The sequence below is a fragment of the Xyrauchen texanus genome, chromosome 26 (genome assembly GCF_025860055.1).
Source record: "Xyrauchen texanus isolate HMW12.3.18 chromosome 26, RBS_HiC_50CHRs, whole genome shotgun sequence".
Classification (NCBI taxonomy): Eukaryota; Metazoa; Chordata; class Actinopteri; order Cypriniformes; family Catostomidae; genus Xyrauchen; species Xyrauchen texanus.
This window is the reverse complement of record NC_068301.1, coordinates 4,723,102-4,748,392: the sequence shown is the minus strand read 5'-3', so window position 1 is coordinate 4,748,392 and position 25,291 is coordinate 4,723,102. Positions and strand designations below refer to the sequence as shown.

Here is a 25,291-nt window from a genome sequence, read left to right as displayed (position 1 = left end):
ATTGCTAATCATTACTAAACTAATCTTTGGGGCGTAAACAATTAAAGGGACAGTTCACCCAAAAATGAAAATCCTCTCATTATTTACTCACCCTCATGCCATCTCAGATGTGTTTGACTTTCTTTCTTCTGCAGAACACAAACAGATTTTTAGAAGAATGTTTCAGCTCTGTAGGTCCATACAATGCAAGTGAATGGTGACCAGAATATTTAAGCTCCAAAAAGCACATAAATGCAGCATAAAAGTAATCCATATGACTCCAGTGGTATAATCCATGTGTTCAGAAGTGATATGATAGGTGTGGGTGAGAAACAGATCAATATTTTTTTTACGGTAAATCTTGACTTCAGCAGTCTCCTTGGCAATCATGATTTCAAGCTTGATTATATTTCCCAGTGCCATCTAGCACTCTGCGAACTCTACTAGTAAGTGTAATCGAGCTTGAAATCAGGATTGTTCCTCTAGACTGCAATTGCATGATGTATAGTGAAAAAGGAGTTTCATTTTGGTCTGTTCTCACCCAAAACAGATTAGATCACTTCTGAAGACATGGATTAAACCATGTATGGATTACTTTTATGCTGCCTTTATGTGCTTTTTTTGGAGCTTCAAAGTTTTTGACTTTCATTGCATGGACCTACAGAGCTGAGATATTCTTCTAAACATCTTAATTTGTGTTCTGCAGAAAAGGAAAGTCATACACATCTGTGATGGCATGAGGGTGAGTAAATGATGGGAGAAATCATTTGTATTTTTGTTTTAGTTAATGAAAATGATTTTAGTTCGTTTTCATTTTCATCAAATAGATGATGGGTATCAGACCGCATGCTGCAAGCATCAAAAAGCCGAATCTGAAGACTGTGGATTACTTTGGGATCAAAGCAGAGGATAACATCTTCTTGGGACTCAGTGAGCACTTCTGTTCTGCTGCAGACTACATCCACAAGGCCTTCAGTGATAGTACATAGTAAGAGCTATGCACACCTACCACCATTGACTTCTATTGTTTTTATACTGAGCTAATGATGTTTTCTATCCTCTAACCCTCACACAAAACGTCCTACATTTAGACATTATTTTGTAGTTTTTTTTAAGTCGTTATACCAGTTGGGACCGTTGGTGCTGCTCAGCTTCATCAATGGCAGCAGTCACTTGCTATGGTCTTTCTCTCTATTGATATATACAGTAACATGACAGAGGTGGAGGTCATCGACCATGTAAAATAGCTAAGATGAATCCCCCCCACCTTGCTATTCCTGCACCAGCTGTTAGATCTAGATGCTTAACTATTGAAGCAGTGGGGAGCTTCAGAGCAAGGAGACCTGTCAAACAAAAAAAGAGGAGCAAACCAGAAATGAAAAGGGAGCAAAAAAAGAAATGTGCAAACCAAAAACCAAAATTTGGAAAAAATAAATGAAAAAAGAATACGCATGCACAGTATAAAGCTATATTTTAGCTTATACAATTAAAAATACAGAAATAAAACGAATCTTTGCACATAAAATGTATTATTTTATAAAGGCATAAAATATATACATTTTCTTAATTTAATTTATTCGTTTGAAAATAAAAAAAAATATTTTCATATCACATTTTGCCTTTATCTCCTGTGATCAGAACTATTTAAATAATTGCAAAAATATTGGACATATAAATAGAGACATAATATCAACATATAAATATTGGACAAAGATTTAAAAGTCAAAAGAGTTCACTATATGTTTATATTTATATATATATATATATATATATATATATATATATATATATATATATATATATATATATATATATATATTATTATTATTATTATTATTATTTTCAGTATGATAGTATTCCATTCTGAACAGCCATTGCATCATTATTATATATTATATTTAGTCACATACATTTTTTTAACATTACATAAACAGATGTTTTTCTATATATTTTATGTGGATATATCTTGCATTTTTTTAAATAATGAAAATACAAACTATGATAACACTTTATGATAACACTTAACAATAAGGATTTACTCGTTAACAATTAAACTAACAATACAAATATTTTCACAGCATTTTATAATCTTAGTTAAATTTAATTATGAAGACAAAGTTGTTAATTGTTAGTTTGTGTTACTTCATGTTCTTCATGTACAATTTTAAACAATAAAAAAAAAAAATATTAGTATATGTTGAAATTAACGTTAAATATGAATTAGAATTACCATACTAATTAGAAGTATTGTTTATAGTTAATTAATGTTAATTAATGTAATCACTTAATGGTAATAAATACAACCGTATTGTAAAGTGTTACAAAATTATGTTAAATTGCGTTTTATTTATTGATTTATTTATACAGCATTAATACTGAACTCAGATGATGACACATTTAAATGACAGTTCATATCATAGACAGATAAATCATCTTTTTTAAATAAAAATGAGTGTTTTATCTTAAAAATGTGATTCATCTGGTTTCAATGGGAAAAATAAATACTCATTTTATCATGGCAAAGTTTTGGCGTTTAATACAATTATTATTATTTAAAAAACATTCCAAATAGAATTTCTATGATGAGCAGTTTAGACATGCTCACATATACAGGCTCTTTAATGTTTATTTGAAAATACACCATTAGATTTGTATGCTATAATTTTATAGTTCATTTTTAATTATTATATTTCTTTTGTTAAAGCTTAAAAATCACTTAATAGCAGATTTGAGTTTTTCGTTTAGTACACGTCACAGGGCGGCGACAGAGAGCTGTTTTATGACGCGTCACTGTTTATTTTTCTGTGTTAAGATTTTTTTAAAGCAGGGTGGAAGATTTGAGTGAAGGGGAAAGTAACTATTATATTTATTTAAAAAAAGAAACTATAAAAAAATATGTACATTGACATATGGGTACATTGAAATGTACATTGAAACAACTGGGATCCGAAACATAAGTTTGATTTATATCTCATTCTACAGTTTTATATGTGTAATTATTTAGCCTATTTGAGATATTTTTGTACCTTTTTAAAATACCATTTTATATTGCTTATAGAAATAAAAACTACTTATGTACACCAGTTTTCTCTCAGCTCTCCTTTGCCAACAGTAACGTTTACACGCTGCCAAGGCAACACACAGTCAATGCAACTCACCCTTTAAATTGACCTGCAACTGCATGAAAACTACGTGTCAGGTGAGATGAAGAGAAATATATTTGTTTTTAAGCAATTAAATCAGATTGCAATTATTATTATTATTTTTAAACAAGGTATTATTTTCTGAACAGCACAGAAAATGTCATGATTCGACATGAATGACAAGGAAAAGATGGGCAAAGAACTCAAAGTACTGAATGAATGTGAGTGATTTTACCTTTTAATGTCTTTAACTTAGCTTAAGTGAAAGTCTTAGATGTTTTCTTTATTTATCCTTATTCAGAGTAGTTTTATTCTTCTCCCATTTCTAAAGGTCAGGTCTCCACTATTCCTACAAAGTTCCAAACAGTCGTCATTAGCAATGAAGAGAAGAAAGGATTTTCCTCACAGTCAAAGAGATTTAAAGAACACCTGGTGAGTTTATATAAATTATCTATCTATCTATCTATCTATCTGTCTGTCTGTCTGTCTGTCTGTCTGTCTGTCTGTCTGTCTGTCTGTCTGTCTGTCTGTCTGTCTGTCTGTCTGTTGATGGATTCTATCTATCTATCTATCTGTCTGTCTGTCTGTCTGTCTGTTGATGGATTCTATCTATCTATCTATCTATCTATCTATCTGTCTATCTGTCTGTCTGTCTGTCTGTCTGTCTGTCTGTCTGTTGATGGATTCTATCTATCTATCTAACTGTCTGTCTGTCTGTCTGTCTGTCTGTCTTCAATATATGTATCTGTCTGTCCATCTGTCTGTCTGTCTGTCATCTCTCTGTCTGTCTGTCTGTCTATCTGTCTATATGTCTGTCTGTCTATCTATCTATCTGTCTGTCTGTCTGTCTGTCTGTCTGTCTGTCTATCTATCTATCTGTCTGTCTGTCTTCAATATATGTATCTGTCTGTCTGTCTGTCTGTCTGTCTGTCTATCTATCTATCTATCTATCTGTCTGTCTTCAATATATGTATCTGTCTGTCTTCAATATATGTATCTGTCTGTCCATCTGTCTGTCTGTCGTCTGTCTGTCTGTCATCTATCTATCTATCTATCTATCTATCTGTCTGTCTGTCTGTCTGTCTGTCTGTCTGTCTATCTATCTGTCTGTCTTTCTATATATCTGTCTGTCTTTCTATATATCTGTCTGTCTTTCTATCTGTCTGTCTGTCTATCTGTATGTCTGTCTGTCTGTCTGTCTCTTTGTCTGTCTATCTATCTATCTGTCTGTCTTTCTATCTATCTATCTATCTATCTATCTATCTATCTGTCTATCTATCTATCTATCTATCTATCTATCTATCTATCTATCTGTCTGTCTGTCTGTCTATCTGTATGTCTCTCTGTCTGTCTATCTATCTATCTGTCTGTCTGTCTATCTGTCTATCTCTCTGTCTATCTATCTATCTGTCTGTCTTTCTATATATCTATCTCTCTGTCTATCTATCTATCTGTCTGTCTGTCTGTCTATCTGTATGTCTCTCTGTCTGTCTATCTATCTATCTATTTTATTTCAGAATGAGAACCCAGGGCCTGGCTCGTATATCTCACACATTTCTGCAGAGAGCGGCAGTCCGTCATTCTCTAAGAGAGGAACAGGCAGCTTTGCATCAAAGGTGCGACCCCGATCAGTGTCTGCTGGTGTCCTGGACTCCTCCTTCATTAAAACTGAATGCATTGATACAATATAAACATTTTGATGGTTTATCTCCTGTCCTTTTAAGTTTTTAGAATTTCCGGACCCACTTTATATTGAGTGTCTTCAACTACTATGTACTTAAGCATTTGATACAGTCTGCTCATTATGTACATACGCGTTGTTGCATTGTACTTACATTAAAAGTACCTATTTAATTACATCTGTAATTACACTGAATCCTCACCCCTTAACCTAAACCATAACCCTACTCCTATACCTAACTGTACCTCAACCTCAGTAGCAGCAAATGTGAATCTTGTGAGAGTTTTACAGAACAACACGTAGTTACACAGTAAATACATTGTATTGTATATATTGTATAAAATACACTTGATATAATGTGGGACCGAAAAGAGTATTTTCAATACAGTATATCCTTTGTTTTTGTGTCAGTTTAGGCTGGCCGTGTGCCCCATGACTTTCAGAGAGGAAACCCAGGGCCTGATTCTTATAACCTCCAAACATCTTTACTTCATAAGCACAACTTCAACAGAGGAGAATCCAGAACGTTCCGCCTGCCTATCGCAGTGAAGAGGGAAACGCCTAAAACCAAAAATCCTGCACCAAATCAATATGATGTAGCATTATTATTATTTAGATAAGTTCATTATCAGATCTGTATTTTATTAATAACTATTAAAGAGGAAGTTTATCCAAAAATGAAAATTATATCATCATTTACTCGACCTCAAGCTGTTCCAAAAGTCAATGGGGTCCAAAACTTTCAAGCTCCAAAAGGAGGAATAGTTCACACAAAAATAAACGTTCTCCCATCGTTTACTCAACTTCATGCCAACCCAGATGTCTATGACTTTCTTTCTCCTGCAGTACACAAACAAAGATTTTTAGAAGAATATTTCAGCTCTGTAGGGCATTACAGTACAAGTCACCAGGTTCCAAAACTTTGAAGCTCCAAAAAGCACATAAAGGCAGCTTAAAAGTAATCCTTCAGATTAATTGCTTCAGAAGACTCCACTGGAGTCTTATTCCAGTGGTTTAAACCATGACCTCTGAAGCAATCCAATTGTTTTGGTAAGAACAGACCAAAATATAACTCAATCACTATACATGATTTCAAGCTCGATTACACTTCCTGTAGCACCATCTAGCACTCTGCGTATGCGTCAAGCACTAGGAAGGGTAATCAAGCTTGAAACCATGATTGTGCCTAGAGACTGCAAGATGTAAAGTGAAAAAGGAGTTATATTTTGGTCTGTTTTTGGTCACCCAAAATCAATTAAATTGCTTAAGAAGATATAGATTAAACCACTGGAGTCATATTGACTATTTTTATGCTGCCTTTATGTGCTTTTTGTGGCTTCAAAGTTTTGGATCCCATTGACTTGCAACATATTATATCTTCATCAAAATAGTTTTGTTCCTCAGAAGAAAGAAAGTCATATACATCTGGGATGGCATTAAATGATGAGAGATGTTTAATTTTGGGGTGAACTGTCCCAATCAGGGACGGATTACCGACTGGGCCAATGGGGCCAGTGCCCAGGGGCCCTTGACTGCCCAGGGGTGCCCTGGGCTTTAAGCTTGCGCAATGTAGTTTGTTGATCTCCCCGCTTGGTAACCTTTTTGGGCAACTTTTGGGTGGAGGGGGGCCCTCGGAGATAATTGGCCCCAGATTTTTGCAAGTCATAATCTGTCCCTGACTTTAATACACATTTTTCTTTAAAATAAAGCTTACAACTAATTCATAAGTATTTTTAATGTAATTAATTTTGGTACTTTGTATTTTGTTAATTTTCCATTCTAGGATTTAATTTGTGATTTGTGATATCAGGTGTCTTACGCTGGCGTGGACAGAAGTTCAACAGTTTCGGCTCAGTGTGTGTTTCTCTCTAAAACCACACGCACTGCCAGCTTCTCAAACAAATTTAAAGGACCCTCGCCCTGTGAGTTCCATCTCATAAACTATAATTTAACAATTGCACATTAAACAATACTGAGTGTGTTTACATGCACACCAATATGCTGATGAATACCAAAAATCATCTTATTTGGTAGTGTAGTAGTGTAATGAGGCACAGTATACTTTTGGAGAAGAAGTAAGGTGAGGTGTTTGATACTATGAAGGCTTCTGTTTGAACCGAACCACCTCTATGCTTGTTCTTAAGGTCACTATAAAGTGAGTGAAGTTTTGGTCCAGAAGGCTCCTCAAGTTCCTTTCTCCTGCTTTAAGTCCACAACTGCCCGAATCCAGGCTCAAATGAAAAATGAAATCCCAGGTCCCGGGACTTACAGCCCCTATGAAACACCAGAGCCAGTGAAGAGAACCGTTCTCCCGTAAGTGATCAGTTTTTTGTCATACTGCTTTTGGCATACTGTACATAGTGGGGAAGTAGGCATATTCGGACACCAGGTCAATCCTTCAGATTGGATTAAGGGGATTTATATTTGACATGTAAATCTGATTTAAATGCAGAAGGAGACATTACCTGGGATTATCAGCGCCACCTCTGATTCCCGCTAAAGCTCCACCCTTCCCCGGTCCAGGACACTATGATATAGTGAACTATAATGGTCCAGTCAAACACCTCGTGTCCAGCGCTGCTTTCCTGTCTGGGACAAGCAGGTGCATACAGGATATCAAAGGACAGGAAATACCTGGTCCAGGTAACACACGTCATCTCTGCTTCAATAAAAACATACAGAATGTCATAAATAAATAAATAAATAAATATCAAAAGTTTGACTGGGAATCATTTACAGTAATTTTTCTGTTCTCAGGTTTCTACGAACCCACGACCCTGTCAAAGACATCATTCTTGTGCAATCCTGCAAGAAACTGGATTCCGGCTTAACTAATGGTCAAAAGTGTGACCAAAATACTGCATTAAATAAATGTTTGATGATTTGTCATAAACAGCTATGTAAGTCTAAACCAGGGCTGACATATCTATAAAGTACTGACAACATTTCTCCCAAAGTCCAAATAAAAAAAGTGTCATTAGAGCATTTATTTGCAGAAAATGACAACTGGTCAAAATAACAAAACAGATGCAGTGTTTTCAGACCTTGAATAATGCAAATAAAGCAAGTTCATATTCATTTTTAAAAACACAATGCTAATATTTAGACTAAACTTAGGAAGAGTTCAGAAATCAATCTTTGCTGGAATAACCCTGATTTTCAATCTCAGCTTGCATGAGTCTTGGCGTGCTCTCCACCAGTCTTTCACACTGCTGTTGGGTGACTTTATGCCACTCCTGATGCAAAAATTCAAGCAGGAATTCAACAGACACCGGAATGGCTGCCATACAAGTAGAGATGCTGATTTAAGAAACAGTTGGAGTGGTCTCTTAATTTTTTCCAAAGCTAAAATTACCTAAATATATATACAGGGTTGAGAGGATTACTTTTGAAATGTATTCCACTACAGATTACAGATTACATGCTGTGAAATGTAATTTGTAACATTCCGTTAGATTACTCAAGTTCAGTAATGTGTTCTAAATACTTTGGATTACTTCTTCAGCACTGGTCGATTTTATTTCACTTGTTTTGACTAAAAACTCAAAATGCACATGTTAAAAATACATTCTCTGAAAAAACTAAATATCTCATGCAGTGATGTTTCTAAAACAAGATCGATCAAACTCATCTTGTTTTAAGGATTTTTAGATATTTTTACAGGAAAACAATACAAAACTTATTATCAAGAATACAATTTTTGCCCTAATCTCAAAGGTCTTACTAGAAAAAAGAAACTATGATCTAAAGTGAATTTTCTTGATAAATAATTATGATCGTGTCTGGTAACATGTGCATGTAAAATGGCTAGAAATAGCATTTTAGCTTAGCATAAAGCTAACAATTTACACAAGGTTTATTTCTATTTCTTCTGCTCCAAACTTACTTCAAACGTACTTCTCTGTCTGCTCATATGAATGTCACACATCATAAGAAAGTGTTTCACCGCTGTTCAAATGCACTTTGGATCACATCATTTATATGTATAAATGTTTTCCATCTGAAAGGACTAAATATTAAATGAAACAAATGACAATAAAATGCAAAGTAATCTCTTCAGTAATCAAAATACTTTTAGAATGTAACTGATTCTAAATACCAATGATTTAAATGGAGTGGTGGTGGTGTAGTGGTCTAAACCACATAACTGGTAATCAGAAGGTCGCTGGTTCGATCCCAATAGCCACCACCATTGTGTCCTTGAGCAAGGCACTTAACTCCAGGTTGCTCCGGGGGGATTGTCCCTGTAATAAGTGCACTGTAAGTCGCTTTGGATAAAAGCGTCTGCCAAATGCATAAATATAAATATTTAAATTGTAACTGTAGTGGAATACAGTTACTTATATTTTAAATATGTAATCCTGTTACATGTATTCCGTTACTCCCCAACCCTGAATATACAGTGTATATATATATATATACTGTATATATATGTGTGTCCTATATAAAAATGATTGAATGATGATTTTATTGACACATAATAAACAATGAAAAAGAATGAGCAAATTCCAGTATCGTAAGTAGTCTTAGACTCAGCGTATACCTTGCATGAGTGGCAAAAGAAATCATGTCTGTTTGATTTTTATGAACTTCTGCCATGATCTAAACATATGAAAGCTGTCTTTATAGTGTGGGTCACGTCTGAACAGCTGAAAGCCACAGCTGAGACCCTAACTTAACCCTTGATCCTTCAACAGCTGATCTTGGATCTGCTGGAGTAACATTACAGTGACAATGTTGATGTGAGTGACATGTATAAACTGATCCTGGGTCAGTGCTGTAATCCAGGGCCAAAGCAGCTGTTGCCGGACAAAAGGAGGGCGTGGAGGTGTGTGCTCATCTCAACAACGTGAAAATCTAGGAGGGGATTTTTCCGAATGCTCATGACTTCACATTGTCCTCTGTAGATTCAGTGAATGAGCTCCTGCCCAAGGTCAACATTATTCATACAATACTTTAATACGTCGTACAAATATCTGTTTGTTTATTTATGTATTTATTTGACCATTTCAAACCACCAACAGCTGATGTCACACTTCCAAAAATGCAGTTTGAGATCTCTATCTCTGATCAACAACTTTTTATCAAGAGTTAGATTTTCCCCCCCAGTTTTCTATATTAATTACATCATTCGCAATGCATCATGGGATTGTAGTTCATTCCCTCATTAAAGATGTGAAGTGCACAGTCTTGTACCAGTGTTTTTTGTCTGAATTTTGAATGCTTTTTTGTGTCGAATCAAACTTTGTTATTTTGGGATTCACCTCGGAGCTGGTTGGTTTGGCTTAGAACACTTTTATGAAGTACTTGATGGAAAGAAGTAATGGAAAAAATACTTCCGGAAGCATGATGGCTAAAAAGTGGACTGCCACCGTTGCACTCTATACATACAGCCTTGCATTTTTTTTTGGGTTCAAGACCCTAATTTTGTCAGTATGGGAGGTCTTACAGTAACATGATGTGCCAGGGATGAAATATTTGAAATAGAGTGCAGTAATAAGAGACCAATAATGCAAAATGAGTGTGGCCTGTTGGTGATATCTCAAACCCTGCAGCTGTTCTGACCACCCCCTATCAGCAGCTGTGGATGATTAGGACAGCATATTCAAATGCTGAACTAATCATTGTCTGAAACAGCTTCTCTTTTAGTCTATTTCTGTGCATATTATATACAGATTGCATCAATTGCTTCCAATAACAGCACGTACAAATTCATGACAGGAAAAAGATGACAATATTTTCATTTATGTGTAACCAATTCATCATATTCCAAGATGGCTGTCACTGTCTCCTTTCAAAGGAATAGTTAAGCCAAAAAGGAAAATTCTCTCAGCGTTTACTCACCCTCATGCCACCCCAAATGTGAGACGTTCTTTGTTCTTCTGAACACAAACAAAGATTTTTAGAAGAAAAATGAAAGTTCTCAGCTTAATGAAAGTTAGAGGAAGGCATGGATTAAACCACTGGAGTCGTGTGGGTTACTTTTATGCTCCCTTTATGTGCTTTTTTGAGCTTCAAAGTTCTAGCCTCCATTCACTTGCATTATATGGACCGACAGAGCTCAGATATTCTTCTAAAAATCTTCATTTGTGTTCAGCAGAAGAAAGAAAGCCATAAACATCTGGGATGGCATGAGGGTGAGTAAATGAGCGAATTTTCCATTTTTGGTGAACTATCCCTTTAATTGGATTCTTGGAGTAGCTCACCACAATGAGAATGGAATATCTAATCCGGATTGTAGTTTTGACCTCTCAAAGGTTCTGAGGGTCTCTGATTGGGGCTGTTTTCTGTAATAACGTACCGCAGGTCTTGGACATGGTTCTTTTTAGCTTGTGTTTGTGGGGAGAACCTTTGTTCTTGAAACATTGTCTGCAATTGATAGATTTAAATAATAATTTTATGTTATGTGTTTATTTGAAGAGATGAAATGGAGTTTAGATTGTTGATCTGTGTCAAGGGAGAGTTGTTATTTAGTAAAGAATATAAAGGATGCTGTGTTAATTACTGATACAGTTTCATAGTTCGCTCAGACACAAACAGACAGACAACTTTGTAGCCTAATGCTTTCTTAAGAGCATTTTTTATTGATTAGTGATTACCATGCTGCACATGAGCAAAAGAGTAATCTCTATGTGCAAATCAAGTCAATGGTACGGATTTATTCCTCTAAATGTTTTTATAATTCTTAAAATCACATGTCCATGACCTTAGATTGTATGGGCTAAAGTTGCTTACTAGCATTGTGGTATAATGCTGATTACCACAATATATATATAATAATAAATAAAAAAATAAAAAATAAATAATAATAATTAAAGAATTAAAAATAGAGGTACACTTTAATTTTATTAAAGCACATTAGTTCTTCTGTTAACACTCAATTTTAGTTGTTAAGTTGTTTAAATTGTCATTTTTACAGTAGTTTTAGGGTTTGTTGACTATATCGTTGTAAAATTGACAATTACTTTATACAGAAAAGGTTATTAAGCGATATTATGACATTAAAATCATGTTAACATGCATGTTGTTTATGTCTTGTGGCTATAATTTTAAAAAAGTGAGTATTTTTAACGTTTACGGATTGGCCCCCATTCACTTCTATTGTAAGTGCCTCACTTTTTTTTAAGAAAAGGAGGGGCAAGTTTTATGCCACAAATGCTGTCGATTGATCTTAACTTGTATTGAACCTGTAATATTACTTTAAAGCACAACTTTTACTTTTTAAAATTGTATTTGTATCAGTTCAAATTGTCATTAACCATGAATATTATTATTTTAAATTTTTAGACAAAAATGCTAACGAATACCGCCGTATTGTGAAGTGTAAACCATATATATATAAATATATAATATCGATTTTTTTTATACATTTAATAAAAATTACATTATATATAATATTAAAATATTTGTATATGATATTTAAATTAAATATATATTTATTTAAAATAATATATAATATATAAAAACGTATTTAAATATTATATTATAAAATATATATATATATATATATATATATATATATATATATATATATATATTATACATTTATATATTTATTAAATATATATATATATTTAATTAAAATATAAATAAAACTTATTTTGATATAAAATAAATAAAAATATAAATAACAATTTATTTATTAATATATATATATATATGTGTGTGTGTAAATAAAACTTTATATATATATATATATATATATATATATATATATATATATATATATATATATATATATATATATATATATATATAAGTTGTATTTACATATATATATATATATATATATATATATATATATATATATAATATATATATATATATATATATATATAAATAAATTATTATTTATATTTTAATATATATATATATATATATATATATATATATATATATATATATATATATATATATATATATATATATATAATAAATATATAATATATTCAACAATACTAATACTAAACATAAATACTAACCTCAGTCAACACTTAAGTGCTACTTAAACTACTGTTTACATAATGCCACTGTTGTTTTTTATAAAAAATATAATAATAATTATTATTTTCAATTTAATAAATGCTAAACAGATTTTTTTTTAATTTTTATTATTAGAGCCTCAGACACATACAAACCACACTCTGAAATCCATACCAACACACTCACACAATTATATATTCATAATGTATCTAATTGGCTCTATAATATGCATAAGCCAAAAACAGCAGAAAACAACAACAAAAGCGATGATATGCCAAACTTGAAAAAATGGCACGATCTGGTAAAAAATATTTAAAATGTAAATTTTGAAGCCTTGCCAACATAATGAAAGCTTGTTAAACAAGATTGCATAATTTTATAGTTAAATGGCACTGGGATTAAAAATCGCAGTTTTAATGGGTTTCAATGTGCCATTTTTGTCCAAAACGACGCTAAGAGGGAGTATTTTGTGTAACTAGTGCAAAACATATTTTTTTAAAGAAAATAGGGTGAAATATTAAAATTCCAATAAAAATTCACACCTGTGGAAAATTTTATGCAGTTAGCATTAACACAGACAAAGTTATCAAAAAAACAAAACTGAAAAAGCCAAAAATGTCCACAAGGATGCACAAGGGTTAATGTTTAAATTAAACAAATAAAACATAAAAAATAAATTAAATATACATATATTTTTTTGTATTTAATTTTGTTAAAAATTATTACATTTAATGTGATGGAAATTTGTTATGAAATTGTAATTTAAAAATAAAAATAAGAGTGTGATACATTTGTATCGAAATGTCAGTGTATAAATAAAGTAGCGGAATCCACCTCTGGTTTGGAAACATTAAAGGATGTGTGTGGCTCATAACTCAAGTCCATCCTTTTGCCGCAGATGCAGATCTGAGTAAAACGAGAGGGGGTCGTTCTGCTAAAACCTGGAAAACCTTTCCTTTAGACCCCCTGAAGACACTACAACATTCATTCATTCATTAATTGAAATATTTAGTAGTATTGAATCAAAAATAGGGAATCTTAACGTAGATAATCATTTAAAAAGGCTGACTATATATAAGTCCCCCCCATCCAGTGCAATAGTACAGTCCATTGGCAAGGCAGGGACCGTCCCGCATAGAACGGCAGTATTCCGCAAGCGGTTTCTCTGTTATGGGCAGGGCCCCGGACATGGGCCCCTCTCTTTCTCCCCTGGTTTAGTTTTCACAGCTTTGCTGAAATCACACATTTCGGTGGGAATAGAGAAGACATTTACGCGTCCAGCAGATGAAATCAACTATTTTTTTTTATTGGTACTCAACTGGTTGTGTTTGATTTAAAGTGGCACCCCATTCGGGTGTGTTTAATAACTGTATGATCTGGGAGTTCCTCTTTTTGTGCGTCTTTTTTTGGACCTGTAATGGAATGACCGACTACAAACCATGAACAAAATGGAGAAGACTCTAGAGAGCAGCTTTGAAGAAAAGCTCACGTTGTCCGAAAAAGGTATGTACAAATGAAATGTAGAAATACGCACAGCACGTCCACGAATGCACGGAAAGCCCCTTGGATAAACCTATGGGGTGCGCCAAAAGCGCTCAATATTTCATGATACGTCCTTGGCAGCCTAAATACCCACATACGACCAGCACATTTCTGGTTCTGCCAAAATAATAGTCTTGTTTTCATTGTTTTGTTGATTTATTGCATTTCGCATGACCGCATTAATACGTCAAAGATGTTTAATGGTTGTTTTCGTGCCACCTGTCATTAAAGCGCATCAGAAAACAATAAAAGCAGCGGCCCAGTTACGCATGACCTGGATAACGGGTTTACGCATTTCTGTGCGCAAATAATTTTTCTATTAATGTCAATGCTCTTACTAATTTGTAGTATCCAACACGTTTTTTATTCGCTCTTTTCTCCCCAATTTGGCATGCCCAATTCCCAATGTGCTCCAAGTCCTCCTGGTGGCATAGTGACTCAATCCGGGTGGCAGAGGACAAATCTCAGCTACCTCCACGTCTGAGACCGTCAATCCGCACATCTTTGTTTGAGCCCATTACTTTGGAGACTTAGGGCGTGTGGAGGCTTCAGGCTATTCTCTGCGCATCCACGGACTACTCACCATGCGCCCCACCGATAGCGAGAACCACGTTACGAGAAGGTTACCCCATGTGGCTCAACCCTCCCTAGCAACCGGGCCAATTTGGTTGCTTAAGAGACCTGGCTAGAGTCATTCAGCACACCCTGGATTCGAACTCATGACTCCTGGGATGGGTGTTAGCGTCAATACTCGCTGAGCTACCCAGGCCCCTATATTCGCGCTTTAATGTATTTCACCTAAACAATATTTCTTGAAGAAAACCTTCGGTGTACAGTGGCGTAGATAATCAAAATAATCCCCCCAATAATCAAAACAAGCAAGTACAACCCCCCAATGTTCAAGCCAAATCTTCGGTGCATATCTAGCCTATTTATTATGAGGTTCCACAATGGATTTACGCACATCTCTGGTGTATGCAAAAGCAGCCCATGCACAGTTATAATTACCTTTACAAAAAGCCTTAAGCTGCGTTCACACTGCCAGCTACTTTGTTGCTGCATGTCGCCAGTGGCTGGCGGTTAGGTCGCTAGTGGTGTGTATGTTGAGTCTAAACAGCACTGTTTCTTTACAATTAATATTATTGTTAAAATATTTGTATCATGCGAGCTCTACCATATTACTGGACACGCCCACATCCGGTCGCCAATGGTCGCCGTCGCTCGTGTTGCCGGAAGTCGCCAGCTCTCATTGAAAATGAATGAGATGAGGTCGTTTTTTTCTCTGCGTGTCGCTGGCAGAGTGAACGCAGCTTTATTCAGCTTCATATGAAAACCCATTGAATGTTAATTGTTACTGTAATGCATTAAGCGATTTATTTGAGATCTTCTCTGTAAACAGAGGCTGCACTGTATTGTTAATAGCATTGCTGAAATGTTGAATGCACAATTGGTTAAAGATGTGGGGTTGAGCCCCAAAGGTTGCAGGTTTGAAGCCCATAATGTCCTTGATCTCATGTCACTCCAGGCATTGTAAATATATATGTACTGGAAGTTGCTTTGGATTCAAGTGAATGTTTAATAACAATTCTCTGTGCATTTGAAATAGGATGCAGTTATATTTTACGAGATTTAATGGCAAGGTCGAGTACTGCTTCCAAATCTGCAAGGGCATCAGGGGAACCGGGACGTTTCCTGGTTGGCCTACCGCAAATGGTCCGCAATATGACAAAGTGGGCCACAATATGATAAAAGGGGTCACAAACGTTGCCATGATATGCAGAAGGGAACAGCGAAACACATTGCCAAGTGCTAAACCGAGCTGTTTTGAATTGACGTAAGGCATGTACACTAAACGTAAGTTTGAAACTTTGACGCTGTGCTACAGAGATGCACCTCAAATTGTGCCGTTTGTTAAGTTGTACTATTCATTTTCTAAGCAAGCATACTTCTGATTTTCCAATATGCTTATACTGAAATACTAATATCTAGGGACCAATGTATTGTAGCAACTTGGAGGTGGAGTCTTTTGAATTAAGCCAGTAGGTAGCCACATAGCAACCACCCTTAAAATGCCCTAGCAACCACAGAGAACACCCTAGCAACTGCGTAGCAATGCCATGGCAACCACTCTTACTCACTGTGATGGCGAGTTTTGCACAGTCAAACAACAAAATTATATGTAGTTACATATTATTCTCGCATTTATAAAAACGATGCATTTTTGGTTGTTCAGTTCTGATCTGGTTCCTCCCAAGTCGTTTTCTGGCATCAGTTATTGTATTCACATCCTGTTTAGTGATATGTCAAAGCAGATCTCTAGATTAGTGGCAGCGACATATCTCACACCTTGGGCCATTTGAGTCACTGAAACTAGTGTGGAATTATTATCTGCCCTGTTTGAGGCCTTGTCTTGTAGCCTTTGTAGCCTGAGGCTCATATAGAGAGACAGGTCCGATAATCCTCTGAACAGCAACATTGATTGTTTTGTAGTGCATGTTTTGAGCGCAGAATCTCCAAGATTGAACTTGTTCAAAGGGACGCTGTGTTTCCCGATCGCTCTCTCAACAAAGACTGAGAGTTTGAATCAGGTTTTCTCTCTCACACTCTGGAAGAGTACTGTGGTGTACTGGGCTTCTGCTTGATAATAACGTTAATAGACTGTTAATTGATAAAACCGATAAGATCGTTAATTGGCTCATTTCGCAGTCTGTTTAGAGATTTAAGTTTCCAGTTCTTACCAAAATGAGTTTTTGTGATTGAAGAACCCTTTTAAGTTGAACAAAGAACATTTTATTCTAGTTCATCTAATAACTGGTGAATAAAGAACCCAGAAGCCAAAACACTGATCTGAAGAACATATACATCCTTAAAGATAGGTTCTCCATTAGTTCATTGCAGCACTTTAGGTTCAGCAAAGAATCATTTCTTTTTAACCCCGAACAGTTTCTGTGCTGTAAATGGTTCTTGAGTTGGTTATATGGTTTTTGGAGATTAGTAACGTTCTTCATGTAACATTATAGATTCAACAAAATAATGATATAGCACCAGTTCTGATGTCAGAAATTCACTTTTACACAAAGGGGCAAAAATGCACCCTGGATTTGAAGTTCTCAATCTGAATAATTAGACTATATTACCTCCTACCCATAAAATTTACATTAAATCATATTTTATGTAATAATGTCTAATCAGGCTTAGAAGAGAAAATCAAGAACAATATCAGATGCTATTAAAAAAATATATAGTATTCCCTATTTTTTTCTGCCCCCACATTTTGAATTTCAGGGGCATTTTTGTCACTTTTGGTGACATTTTTGCTTTGAGTCCCCCAAAGTTTCTGACAGGTACATATATATATGTATATATTGCATAAAGCACTATACAAAAACAAAAGTCAAAAAATAAATAAAAGAAAGTCAGACTTTCTGTTAAGGTTTGCATTTCTCTTACAATATTTTGTACTGAGAACAAGTCAATTTTGCATAATATTTATTAATGCTAAGTGTATATTATGATGCCAAGGTAAGCAACACAATTATTATTGCTCGTATTTAGGGATACAGGTGCACTCAGCAACTTTTGTCTGTATGTCATCTTGGACTTACACTGACACCTAGTGGTTTGGATGAGGCATCATTTAAAATCAATAGTTTCCAGTTTCAGATGCCATTGTAGAAATGTAGCGTTCACAGTCAGCCACGATAACTTTAATCAAAAGAGTGAAAGTGTCCAATAACAGGACGGTCTCTGAGATTAAGCGAGAAGTATTCAGCTGGTCATGTGATGCCAACATGGCCGCCCCCATGTGTGGACCCTCTCCATGTAGAATAAAACAGCTTTTGTAAGGTTATTGATATGACTGCAGTCTTAATTTTAATGCGAGTGCTCATGATTTCCTACATATATTGCAAAATTGCACCTTTAAAGATTTGAACATACCCCAAACCTTAATATTAAATGTTGGTGCCATGCTACAGAAATTAATACTACCAAACATTTGTGCAGATGTTAATTTGAATGTTATGCTTTCTATATGAAAAGATCTAAAACAGGAGATGTATGTGTGCTAGAAGGGCTGGACTGGTAATCTGGCATCCCGGGCATTTTCCCGGTGGGCCGATGCTCTTTGGGGCTGATCAGGGGCGGACTGGGCATCAGGAGAACCGAGCAGGCCAGTGGGTCAGCCGCGAAATGGGCCACAACTAATACATCTTATAATATGTTATAACTTCAGCATGAAAATGCCACCAGCCATTGTAAATCATTTTAACCACAATTACAATACATTAAAATACTTACCTATTCAGAGTTTTATCTTATGAGTATAATGCATTATAACACAAACAACATCCAATTTTGTCTGCCGAAGTTATTATGTATTATATATATATTCAGGGCTGGACTGGTAATCTGGCATACCGGGCATTTTCCCCATGGGCCGACGCTCTTTTGGGCCGATCAGGGGCGTAATGGCCATCGGGAGAACCGAGCAGGCCGGTGGTTTGGCCGCAAAACGTGCCGAATGGGCCGAGATAAGCACCAATGAGCCGACGTGTTATGCGGAACGGACCATAAAACAGCACCGCGATATGCAGAAAAGGACAGCGAACACTGATTCTATTCTGATCTCTGTTCAATCAAGTTTAATGTTTGTGCATCTTATTTGGAGACTTGCTTTATAATGCATTATACTCTAACGCATAACTATGAATAGGGGAAGTCTTATAATGGATTACAATTGTAGTTATAATTATATATGAGAAGTTATATCTTATTATAAGGTGTATTATGAGACATTATGGATTCAGTATAATGCTTTTATAATGCCTACAATGCATAATAAATATGGGCTTCATAGCAAGTGTTACAGAACGTTCTTTGTTTAACCTAAAGTGCTGCCAAGAACAATTGAAGAGCCTTTATTTATAAGAGCAGCCGTGTGAGAACAACCAGAAGATTTGTTTCCTGTGGGTTAAAGTTATTGTTGAAGGCTCTTGGCTGTGTTAATAATTATGTGACGTGGATATTGTCACTCTCAGACACTTAGAGTCAATGACGAAACATTTCCTGCATTTCTCCCAACGGTCTTGGGAGGGTTGGAAATTTAGATATCTGGCCAACGTGGCCAGATCAGCAGACTACGTAGTATTCTTGGGACAGGCAAGGCATTACCCAACTAAAAGCAAAAGGCCATGTCTCCATGTGTCTAGAGAAACCCACAGAAAACCCAAAGTATAAATCATCTCTCCTATAGAGTTTCAGGGTATATTTGAACTGTATCTTACAAATCTCAAAATCTGTTGTCATAACCAACCAAGGCTGTGCCATTTAGCCACAGAACCAAGATCTCCAGTTCTGCTTTCAGTGGAAAATATGAGTAGATATCATAAATAGATATATTTTTGTGTCGCAAACATCATGGCTGTTGGTGTCGTCTGTAAGTAACGATGACTGTTCGAAAATATTCAGTAACGAGAGGGGATGAATTCTATTTTTGGAGGTATCTTAGGCAAGAGCTGCACTTACACTCAGAAACAAGAGGGAAGACTGCAAAGGAAAGGGGAAGGGGTGGGAGGAAAGAATATCGAGAGGAAGGAAGGAGTTCATTTGGATGCAAGATGTTTGTATTCAGTGGCAGTAATATGGAGTTTTTATGTGGGTGGAAGAGAAACCAAATGAGAGAAAATGGCAAGATCTAGAAAGCATCGCAAAATCTGCAGTGATTTAGAGTAGGTTAAATAGGTTTGCTGTTACACCTTCCTCATTACTGTGCATACAGTATACATCAATGAGCCAATACGTTATGACCACCTGCCTAATATGTATCCTCCACGTGCTGCCAAAACAGCAGCGACCCGCCGAGGCATGGACTCTACAAGACCCCTGAAGGTGTCCTGTGGTATCTGGCACCAAGACATTAGCAGCAGATCCAAGTCCTGTAAGTTGTGAGTTGGAGCCGCCATGGATCAGACTTGTTGGTCAGCACATCTCACAGATGCTCATTCTGATTGAGATCTGGGAAATTTGGAGGCCAGGGCAACACCTTGAACTCTTCATCATGTTCCTCAAACCGTACATGGCCATTCATGGGACTCATTGGACCAGGCGACCTTCTTCCATTGCTCCAAGGTCCAGTTCTGATGCTACCGTGCCCATTTCGATGGTGGAAAGGGGTCATCATGGGCACTCTGACCGGTCTGTGGCCACACAGCTCCATATGCAGCAAGGTGCGATGCACTGTGTGTTGTGACACATTCGTCCTATAACCATCATTCAAATGTTCGGTGACATGTACCACAGTAGACCTTCTGTCGGTTCGGACCAGACAGGATAGCCTTTGTTGTCATCGCGCGTCAATGAGCCTTGGGCACCCCACACCCTGTTGCCGGTTTGTGGTTTGTTCCTCCTTGGACCACAGCCAGTATGTACTCACCACTGGTGACCGGGAGCACCCCACAAGCCTTGCCATTTCAGAGATGCTCCGACCCAGTCATCTGGCCATAATTTGGCCCTTGTCAAAGTGGCTCAGGTCTTTACTCCTGACCATTTCTCCTGCATTCAACACATTGACTTTGAGAAGTGATTGTTCGCTTACAATCTAATCTACCCAGACCTTGACATGTGGCCTTGTTAGGAGGTCAATGTTATTTGCTTCACCTGTGAGTGGTCATAAGGTTTTGGCTCATCAGTGTACATATGATTAAGTGCTGTCAATCGGTCCTAATTTTTTATCAAATTAATTACATGATATGCTGATTTATTAATCAAACTAATTGCAATTAATCACATAATGTATATATTAATATTTCCAGAGAAAGGCCCCCAAATGAAAATAACTAATAATGCTAAATCATTTAATTTAAATCATTTAAAACATAATATACAATAAATATAATAATTCAGAGAATAACTTAATTGTGGCAGACCAGTAACACATCTATTAGGCAATACAAAAACTGGTTTTAGAAGGCAATATATTGTTTACTCTCATATCTTTGAACATAAGCCTATCATTGGCTACAGTCTACATCAATCCATTTTGCAATTGAACTCTCAGTCTGTCCGTGATGGACATAATGGTGTTTCATAAACAGTGTATGCGTTATATAAGCGTTTTAGGATGCTGTGTGTAGTTAAATGCACCTTGAAGCCCCTGCATGAACATGATAACTTGTCCTCATCTTGTGCTGTCTGCTGTTAGTATATGCCGTTTGTTGTTTTAACAGCTGCGCGTTGCCTGTTTAGCTGGAGTTGCGCGTACTGCCCCCTGCTGACCAAGACATGTAAAAACATGAAGGTGAATTGGCCTTTATGGTCCGGGGGCATGACTAATTGTGTTTTAAATCACACTGAATTAATGCATTAAGTCAACAGCCTTAATATGTACATGTATATAATGTATATAATTTCTGTTTTCCCTCAAAGCTTAAAATGATGGTGAAAGTTTTGGGCCTCTAAGCCATTTCCTTCATAGCTGACACTGTGAACCTTGAAATTAAGGAGTTATCGTCCTAATCTGTAGTTCTGCTAAAACTTTAATAACAAGGTGTGGCATCTGCAGAGACTGTTTTGGAGCAGCATCTGGAATGTAAACACATCAAGAATGTCTCTGGTTAGATCACATCTTGTGCACATTGTTGCACAATGACTTTGTCTTTGTGGCAGGAAAACAGTGGCATTCTGTCTCTTACGTAAGTGGGGCATGTAAATTCCTTTTTTTTCAGAACACGAAAAAACAGGATCTTCTTTAGACCCAGAGATTTTAAATAAACGGGAATGAGCGTATGTTTACCAACATGCAGGCCTGTATATCTGTACATTCTGAACATCTCTGCATAATAACTTTTAGTGCATGTGCTGCTGAGAGAATGTTTTCAAAGGGTTGTTAAATATGCAGATGCATGCAGAAATGCAATTTCTCTGTAATCAGGCACAATTTTTTTCTAGGCTCAATTAATTTTAAGCTTGTGGCATTTTAGTAAAACTTTACTCAGCACTTTGGTTTGCAACACACCACGTTTGATTTCTTCCACGTTTTATGAAGACATAATAGAGTTAGACAATATAATAAACTTCTAAGGGCACTTTTGGATTCTCTTTTAGACTATGTTATCCCATGTTCACACTACTATGTTTTCATTTGAAAACCCATCAATTTTGCAATGTTTAAATCTCTCATCCACACTGTATTTTCAGTATTTTCCTCCTCCAAAAATTGAGCATTTCGAAAATACTCTCCACTACTGCAGACTTTGTAAAATGATGAAACAAACTGAAAATTTAGTTTTGAAACGAAATGGTTTAGTGTTGATGTTGCTTTAGAGTCAAATAATCCAGCAAAAACCATCCCAGTGTTACCTTATGTTTTATCATGGAATGTGGTCCAAGCTGGTTTAGGTGGTTGGTCAGCTATTAGGGACCTGACTGAGCTGGCACACTGTCTTGGTCCAACAAAAACTAGCTACCATGGTCCAAAATCTAGCTTGATCATTTTAGGCTGGCATGACATGATTTTTCAAAGATGGTGTAGTGGTCTAAAGCACATAACTGGTAATCTGGTAATCAGAAGGTCGCTGGTTCGATCCCCACAGCCACCACCATTGTGTCCTTGAGTAAGGCACTTAACTCCAGGTTGCTCTGGGGTGATTGTCCCTGTAATAAGGGCTCTGTAAGTCGCTTTGGATAAAAGCGTCTGCCAAATGCATACATGTAAATAAATGTCTACCAATAGACCAACTCAGCCAGTCTAGACCAGTTTACCGCTAGCTACCGCCTTAAGCTAGTTTTAGCTGGATTTTCAAGCAAGGCTTTGACATATAGAATGTTCTAAGCTTGCTTTTGCTGTATAAATCCTTCAGACTCCAATGTTCTTCTTGTTGCCCTGGGCTTTCAAAATTTACTCCAATGTTCTGCTGCCTCTGTTTATTTTTTGACTCATTGTCTACAGGGTTGGTGGTCACAGGAAGGAAGTAGAATCATTGTGGTGTGGTTAGTGAGACTCAGCATGTTCAGATTATTTCTGCAAGACAAAAGAAGATGAGTTGTGTTCTCCATACCTGTTGTATTTGTCAGACAAAAGGAACTTTTGTCCACTGTTATAATTTAATATGATGATGATTGTGATCAGACAAATTTAAGGTTTTTATATTTTAGTGTATTTTAACATTATAGAATACACTATAAACAAAAATTGTATTTTGGAGGACTAATGGTGCTTAGTGGTTAAGCATATGGCTGATTTTTAAGGTTTTTATGGGACATATGGAGAGGCGCCCAGCTTAGTTAAAGATCTAATACAATGGATACATTGAAACAGACAAGCATCACAAATTTAATCGACAACATTTTTAATGTACTAAAAACAGCTTTTTACTCCGTGGCCAACTTTAGTAGAAAATGAAGCATCTGCGCTATTTTTTAATTGTTGGCCTATTTACATAATGATATTACATGGCTCCTTACATGTACCGTGGCAGTTACGAGTTGAAATGGCCACTAAGTGGCGCTAAAAGCGAGTTAAATGTTCTCTCAAACAGATGAGGTTTAAAGGTTAACACTAGGGCTGTCAATTGATCATTTTCTTTAAATGCGATTAATCACATATTTTTTGTAGTTAATCATGATTCAATAACAGATTTTGAAAATGATGAAATTTGACACCATATATAGAAAACAAAACAATATGTAAAAATATAATGCTTTATTAACAGTTTTCAAACAAAGCCTTCCACAATATATAGATAGAAATGCACTAAAATATCACCAATTCAATTAACAGTACACCTTTCCTAAAGTCTAAGTAGAAGATTGACTCATTGGAAGAATTAGTCCCCATAGGTTGAGTATTCATTCATATTTTCATTCATTTCATATTTTTATATTCAGAATTTTACATTTAAAATATTCATCTCATAACATTGTTTATGCATTTGCAACTGCTGTGTAAAAGCATGTATTCCTTCTCTGTGAAAATACACCTAATTGCCACTTCAGATGCAGCTTCTGTGCCACCTTTGCTGTGTAAGGATGGCTTTAATCCCCATAGGTTTAGTGTTTATTGCAATGGGCATTTAAGCTCTTAAACTCTCTATAAATCCTCCACAATATAACCCGCTTTGTTACAGCAATCGTGAAGCTGCGTTCATGAGTCGCGTCAACGGCAGCTTCCAGAGCCGCTTTGAATTGTACGGTAAAAGTGGAGTGATAGTTAAGACTTGGCGTGCTTCATTGGTAATTAAATTGCGCTGAAAATACTTGATTTCTATCACAAGTCCCATCTGAGCTTGTTTTGTATGTCAAATAATAGCGCTAATAGGTCCTTTCTCCATAATTTTATCACTGGCAGCGAAGAGCTGTTTTGGTGTGTCCGTCACTGTAATGGCTCCGGGCGTACACATTACAAAGTTTCTGCCCTTCCAACAAGTGTTTATGCTGTATTAATGGTAAATGTGTTAATCACAATTAAGGAAAATGTACACATGTTGGTTTGTTTGTTTTTATTTATTTATTTATATATTTTTAATCACCTTTTCTCCCAATTTGGAATGCACAATGCCCACTACTAGGTCCTTGTGGTGGCGCGGTTACTCACCTCAATCCGGGTGGCAGAGGACAAGTCTCAGTTGCCTCCGCTTCTGAGTCCGTCACCCCGGAGACTCCCAGAATGTGGAGGCTCATGCTTCTCCCTGTTATCCACGCACAACTCACCACATGCCCCATTGAGAGCGAGAACCACTAATCTTGACCACGAAGAGGTTACCCCATGCGACTCTACCCTCCCTAGCAACCGGGCCAATTTGGTTGCTTAGGAGACCTGGCAGGAGTCACTCAGCACGCCCTGGATTCGAACTCGCTTCTCCATGGGTGGTAGTCAGCGTCAATATACGCCAAGTACACGTTAAACTTTTTGAATTAATTGCATGTGATTAACGTGTTAAATCCGGCCGCTCTAGTTGATATACTA

General features: G+C 36.2%; 2 protein-coding genes across 6 annotated transcripts in view; both read left to right on the top strand.

The window, feature by feature from the left end:
• Window positions 1–816: 816 nt before the first annotated feature.
• Window positions 817–9,259, top strand: stpg1 (sperm-tail PG-rich repeat containing 1). Of its 2 annotated transcripts, XM_052093272.1 has the most exons (10): window positions 817–967; window positions 3,075–3,178; window positions 3,272–3,343; window positions 3,454–3,554; window positions 4,640–4,738; window positions 5,220–5,399; window positions 6,614–6,725; window positions 6,948–7,116; window positions 7,256–7,446; window positions 7,561–9,259. In XM_052093272.1, exons 3-10 carry the CDS (start codon window positions 3,295–3,297, stop codon window positions 7,632–7,634), a joined length of 975 nt encoding a protein of 324 aa, XP_051949232.1. In that variant the 5' UTR covers window positions 817–967; window positions 3,075–3,178; window positions 3,272–3,294; the 3' UTR covers window positions 7,635–9,259. The 2 variants fall into 2 exon arrangements, with proteins under 2 accessions (XP_051949232.1, XP_051949233.1); XM_052093273.1 differs by lacking the exons at window positions 817–967; window positions 3,075–3,178 and having other exon boundaries at window positions 3,284–3,343; window positions 3,429–3,554.
• A 4,688-nt stretch (window positions 9,260–13,947) lies between these two features.
• Window positions 13,948–25,291, top strand: part of LOC127619623 (MAP7 domain-containing protein 1-like) — a 69,290-nt gene continuing 57,946 nt past the window's right edge. For all 4 annotated transcript variants that reach the window (XM_052092542.1, XM_052092540.1, XM_052092541.1 and 1 more), the window contains exon 1: window positions 13,948–14,289. In XM_052092542.1, the coding sequence (XP_051948502.1) occupies window positions 14,226–14,289 (64 nt within the window). In that variant the 5' untranslated portion in view covers window positions 13,948–14,225. The remainder of the gene's footprint in view (window positions 14,290–25,291) is intronic.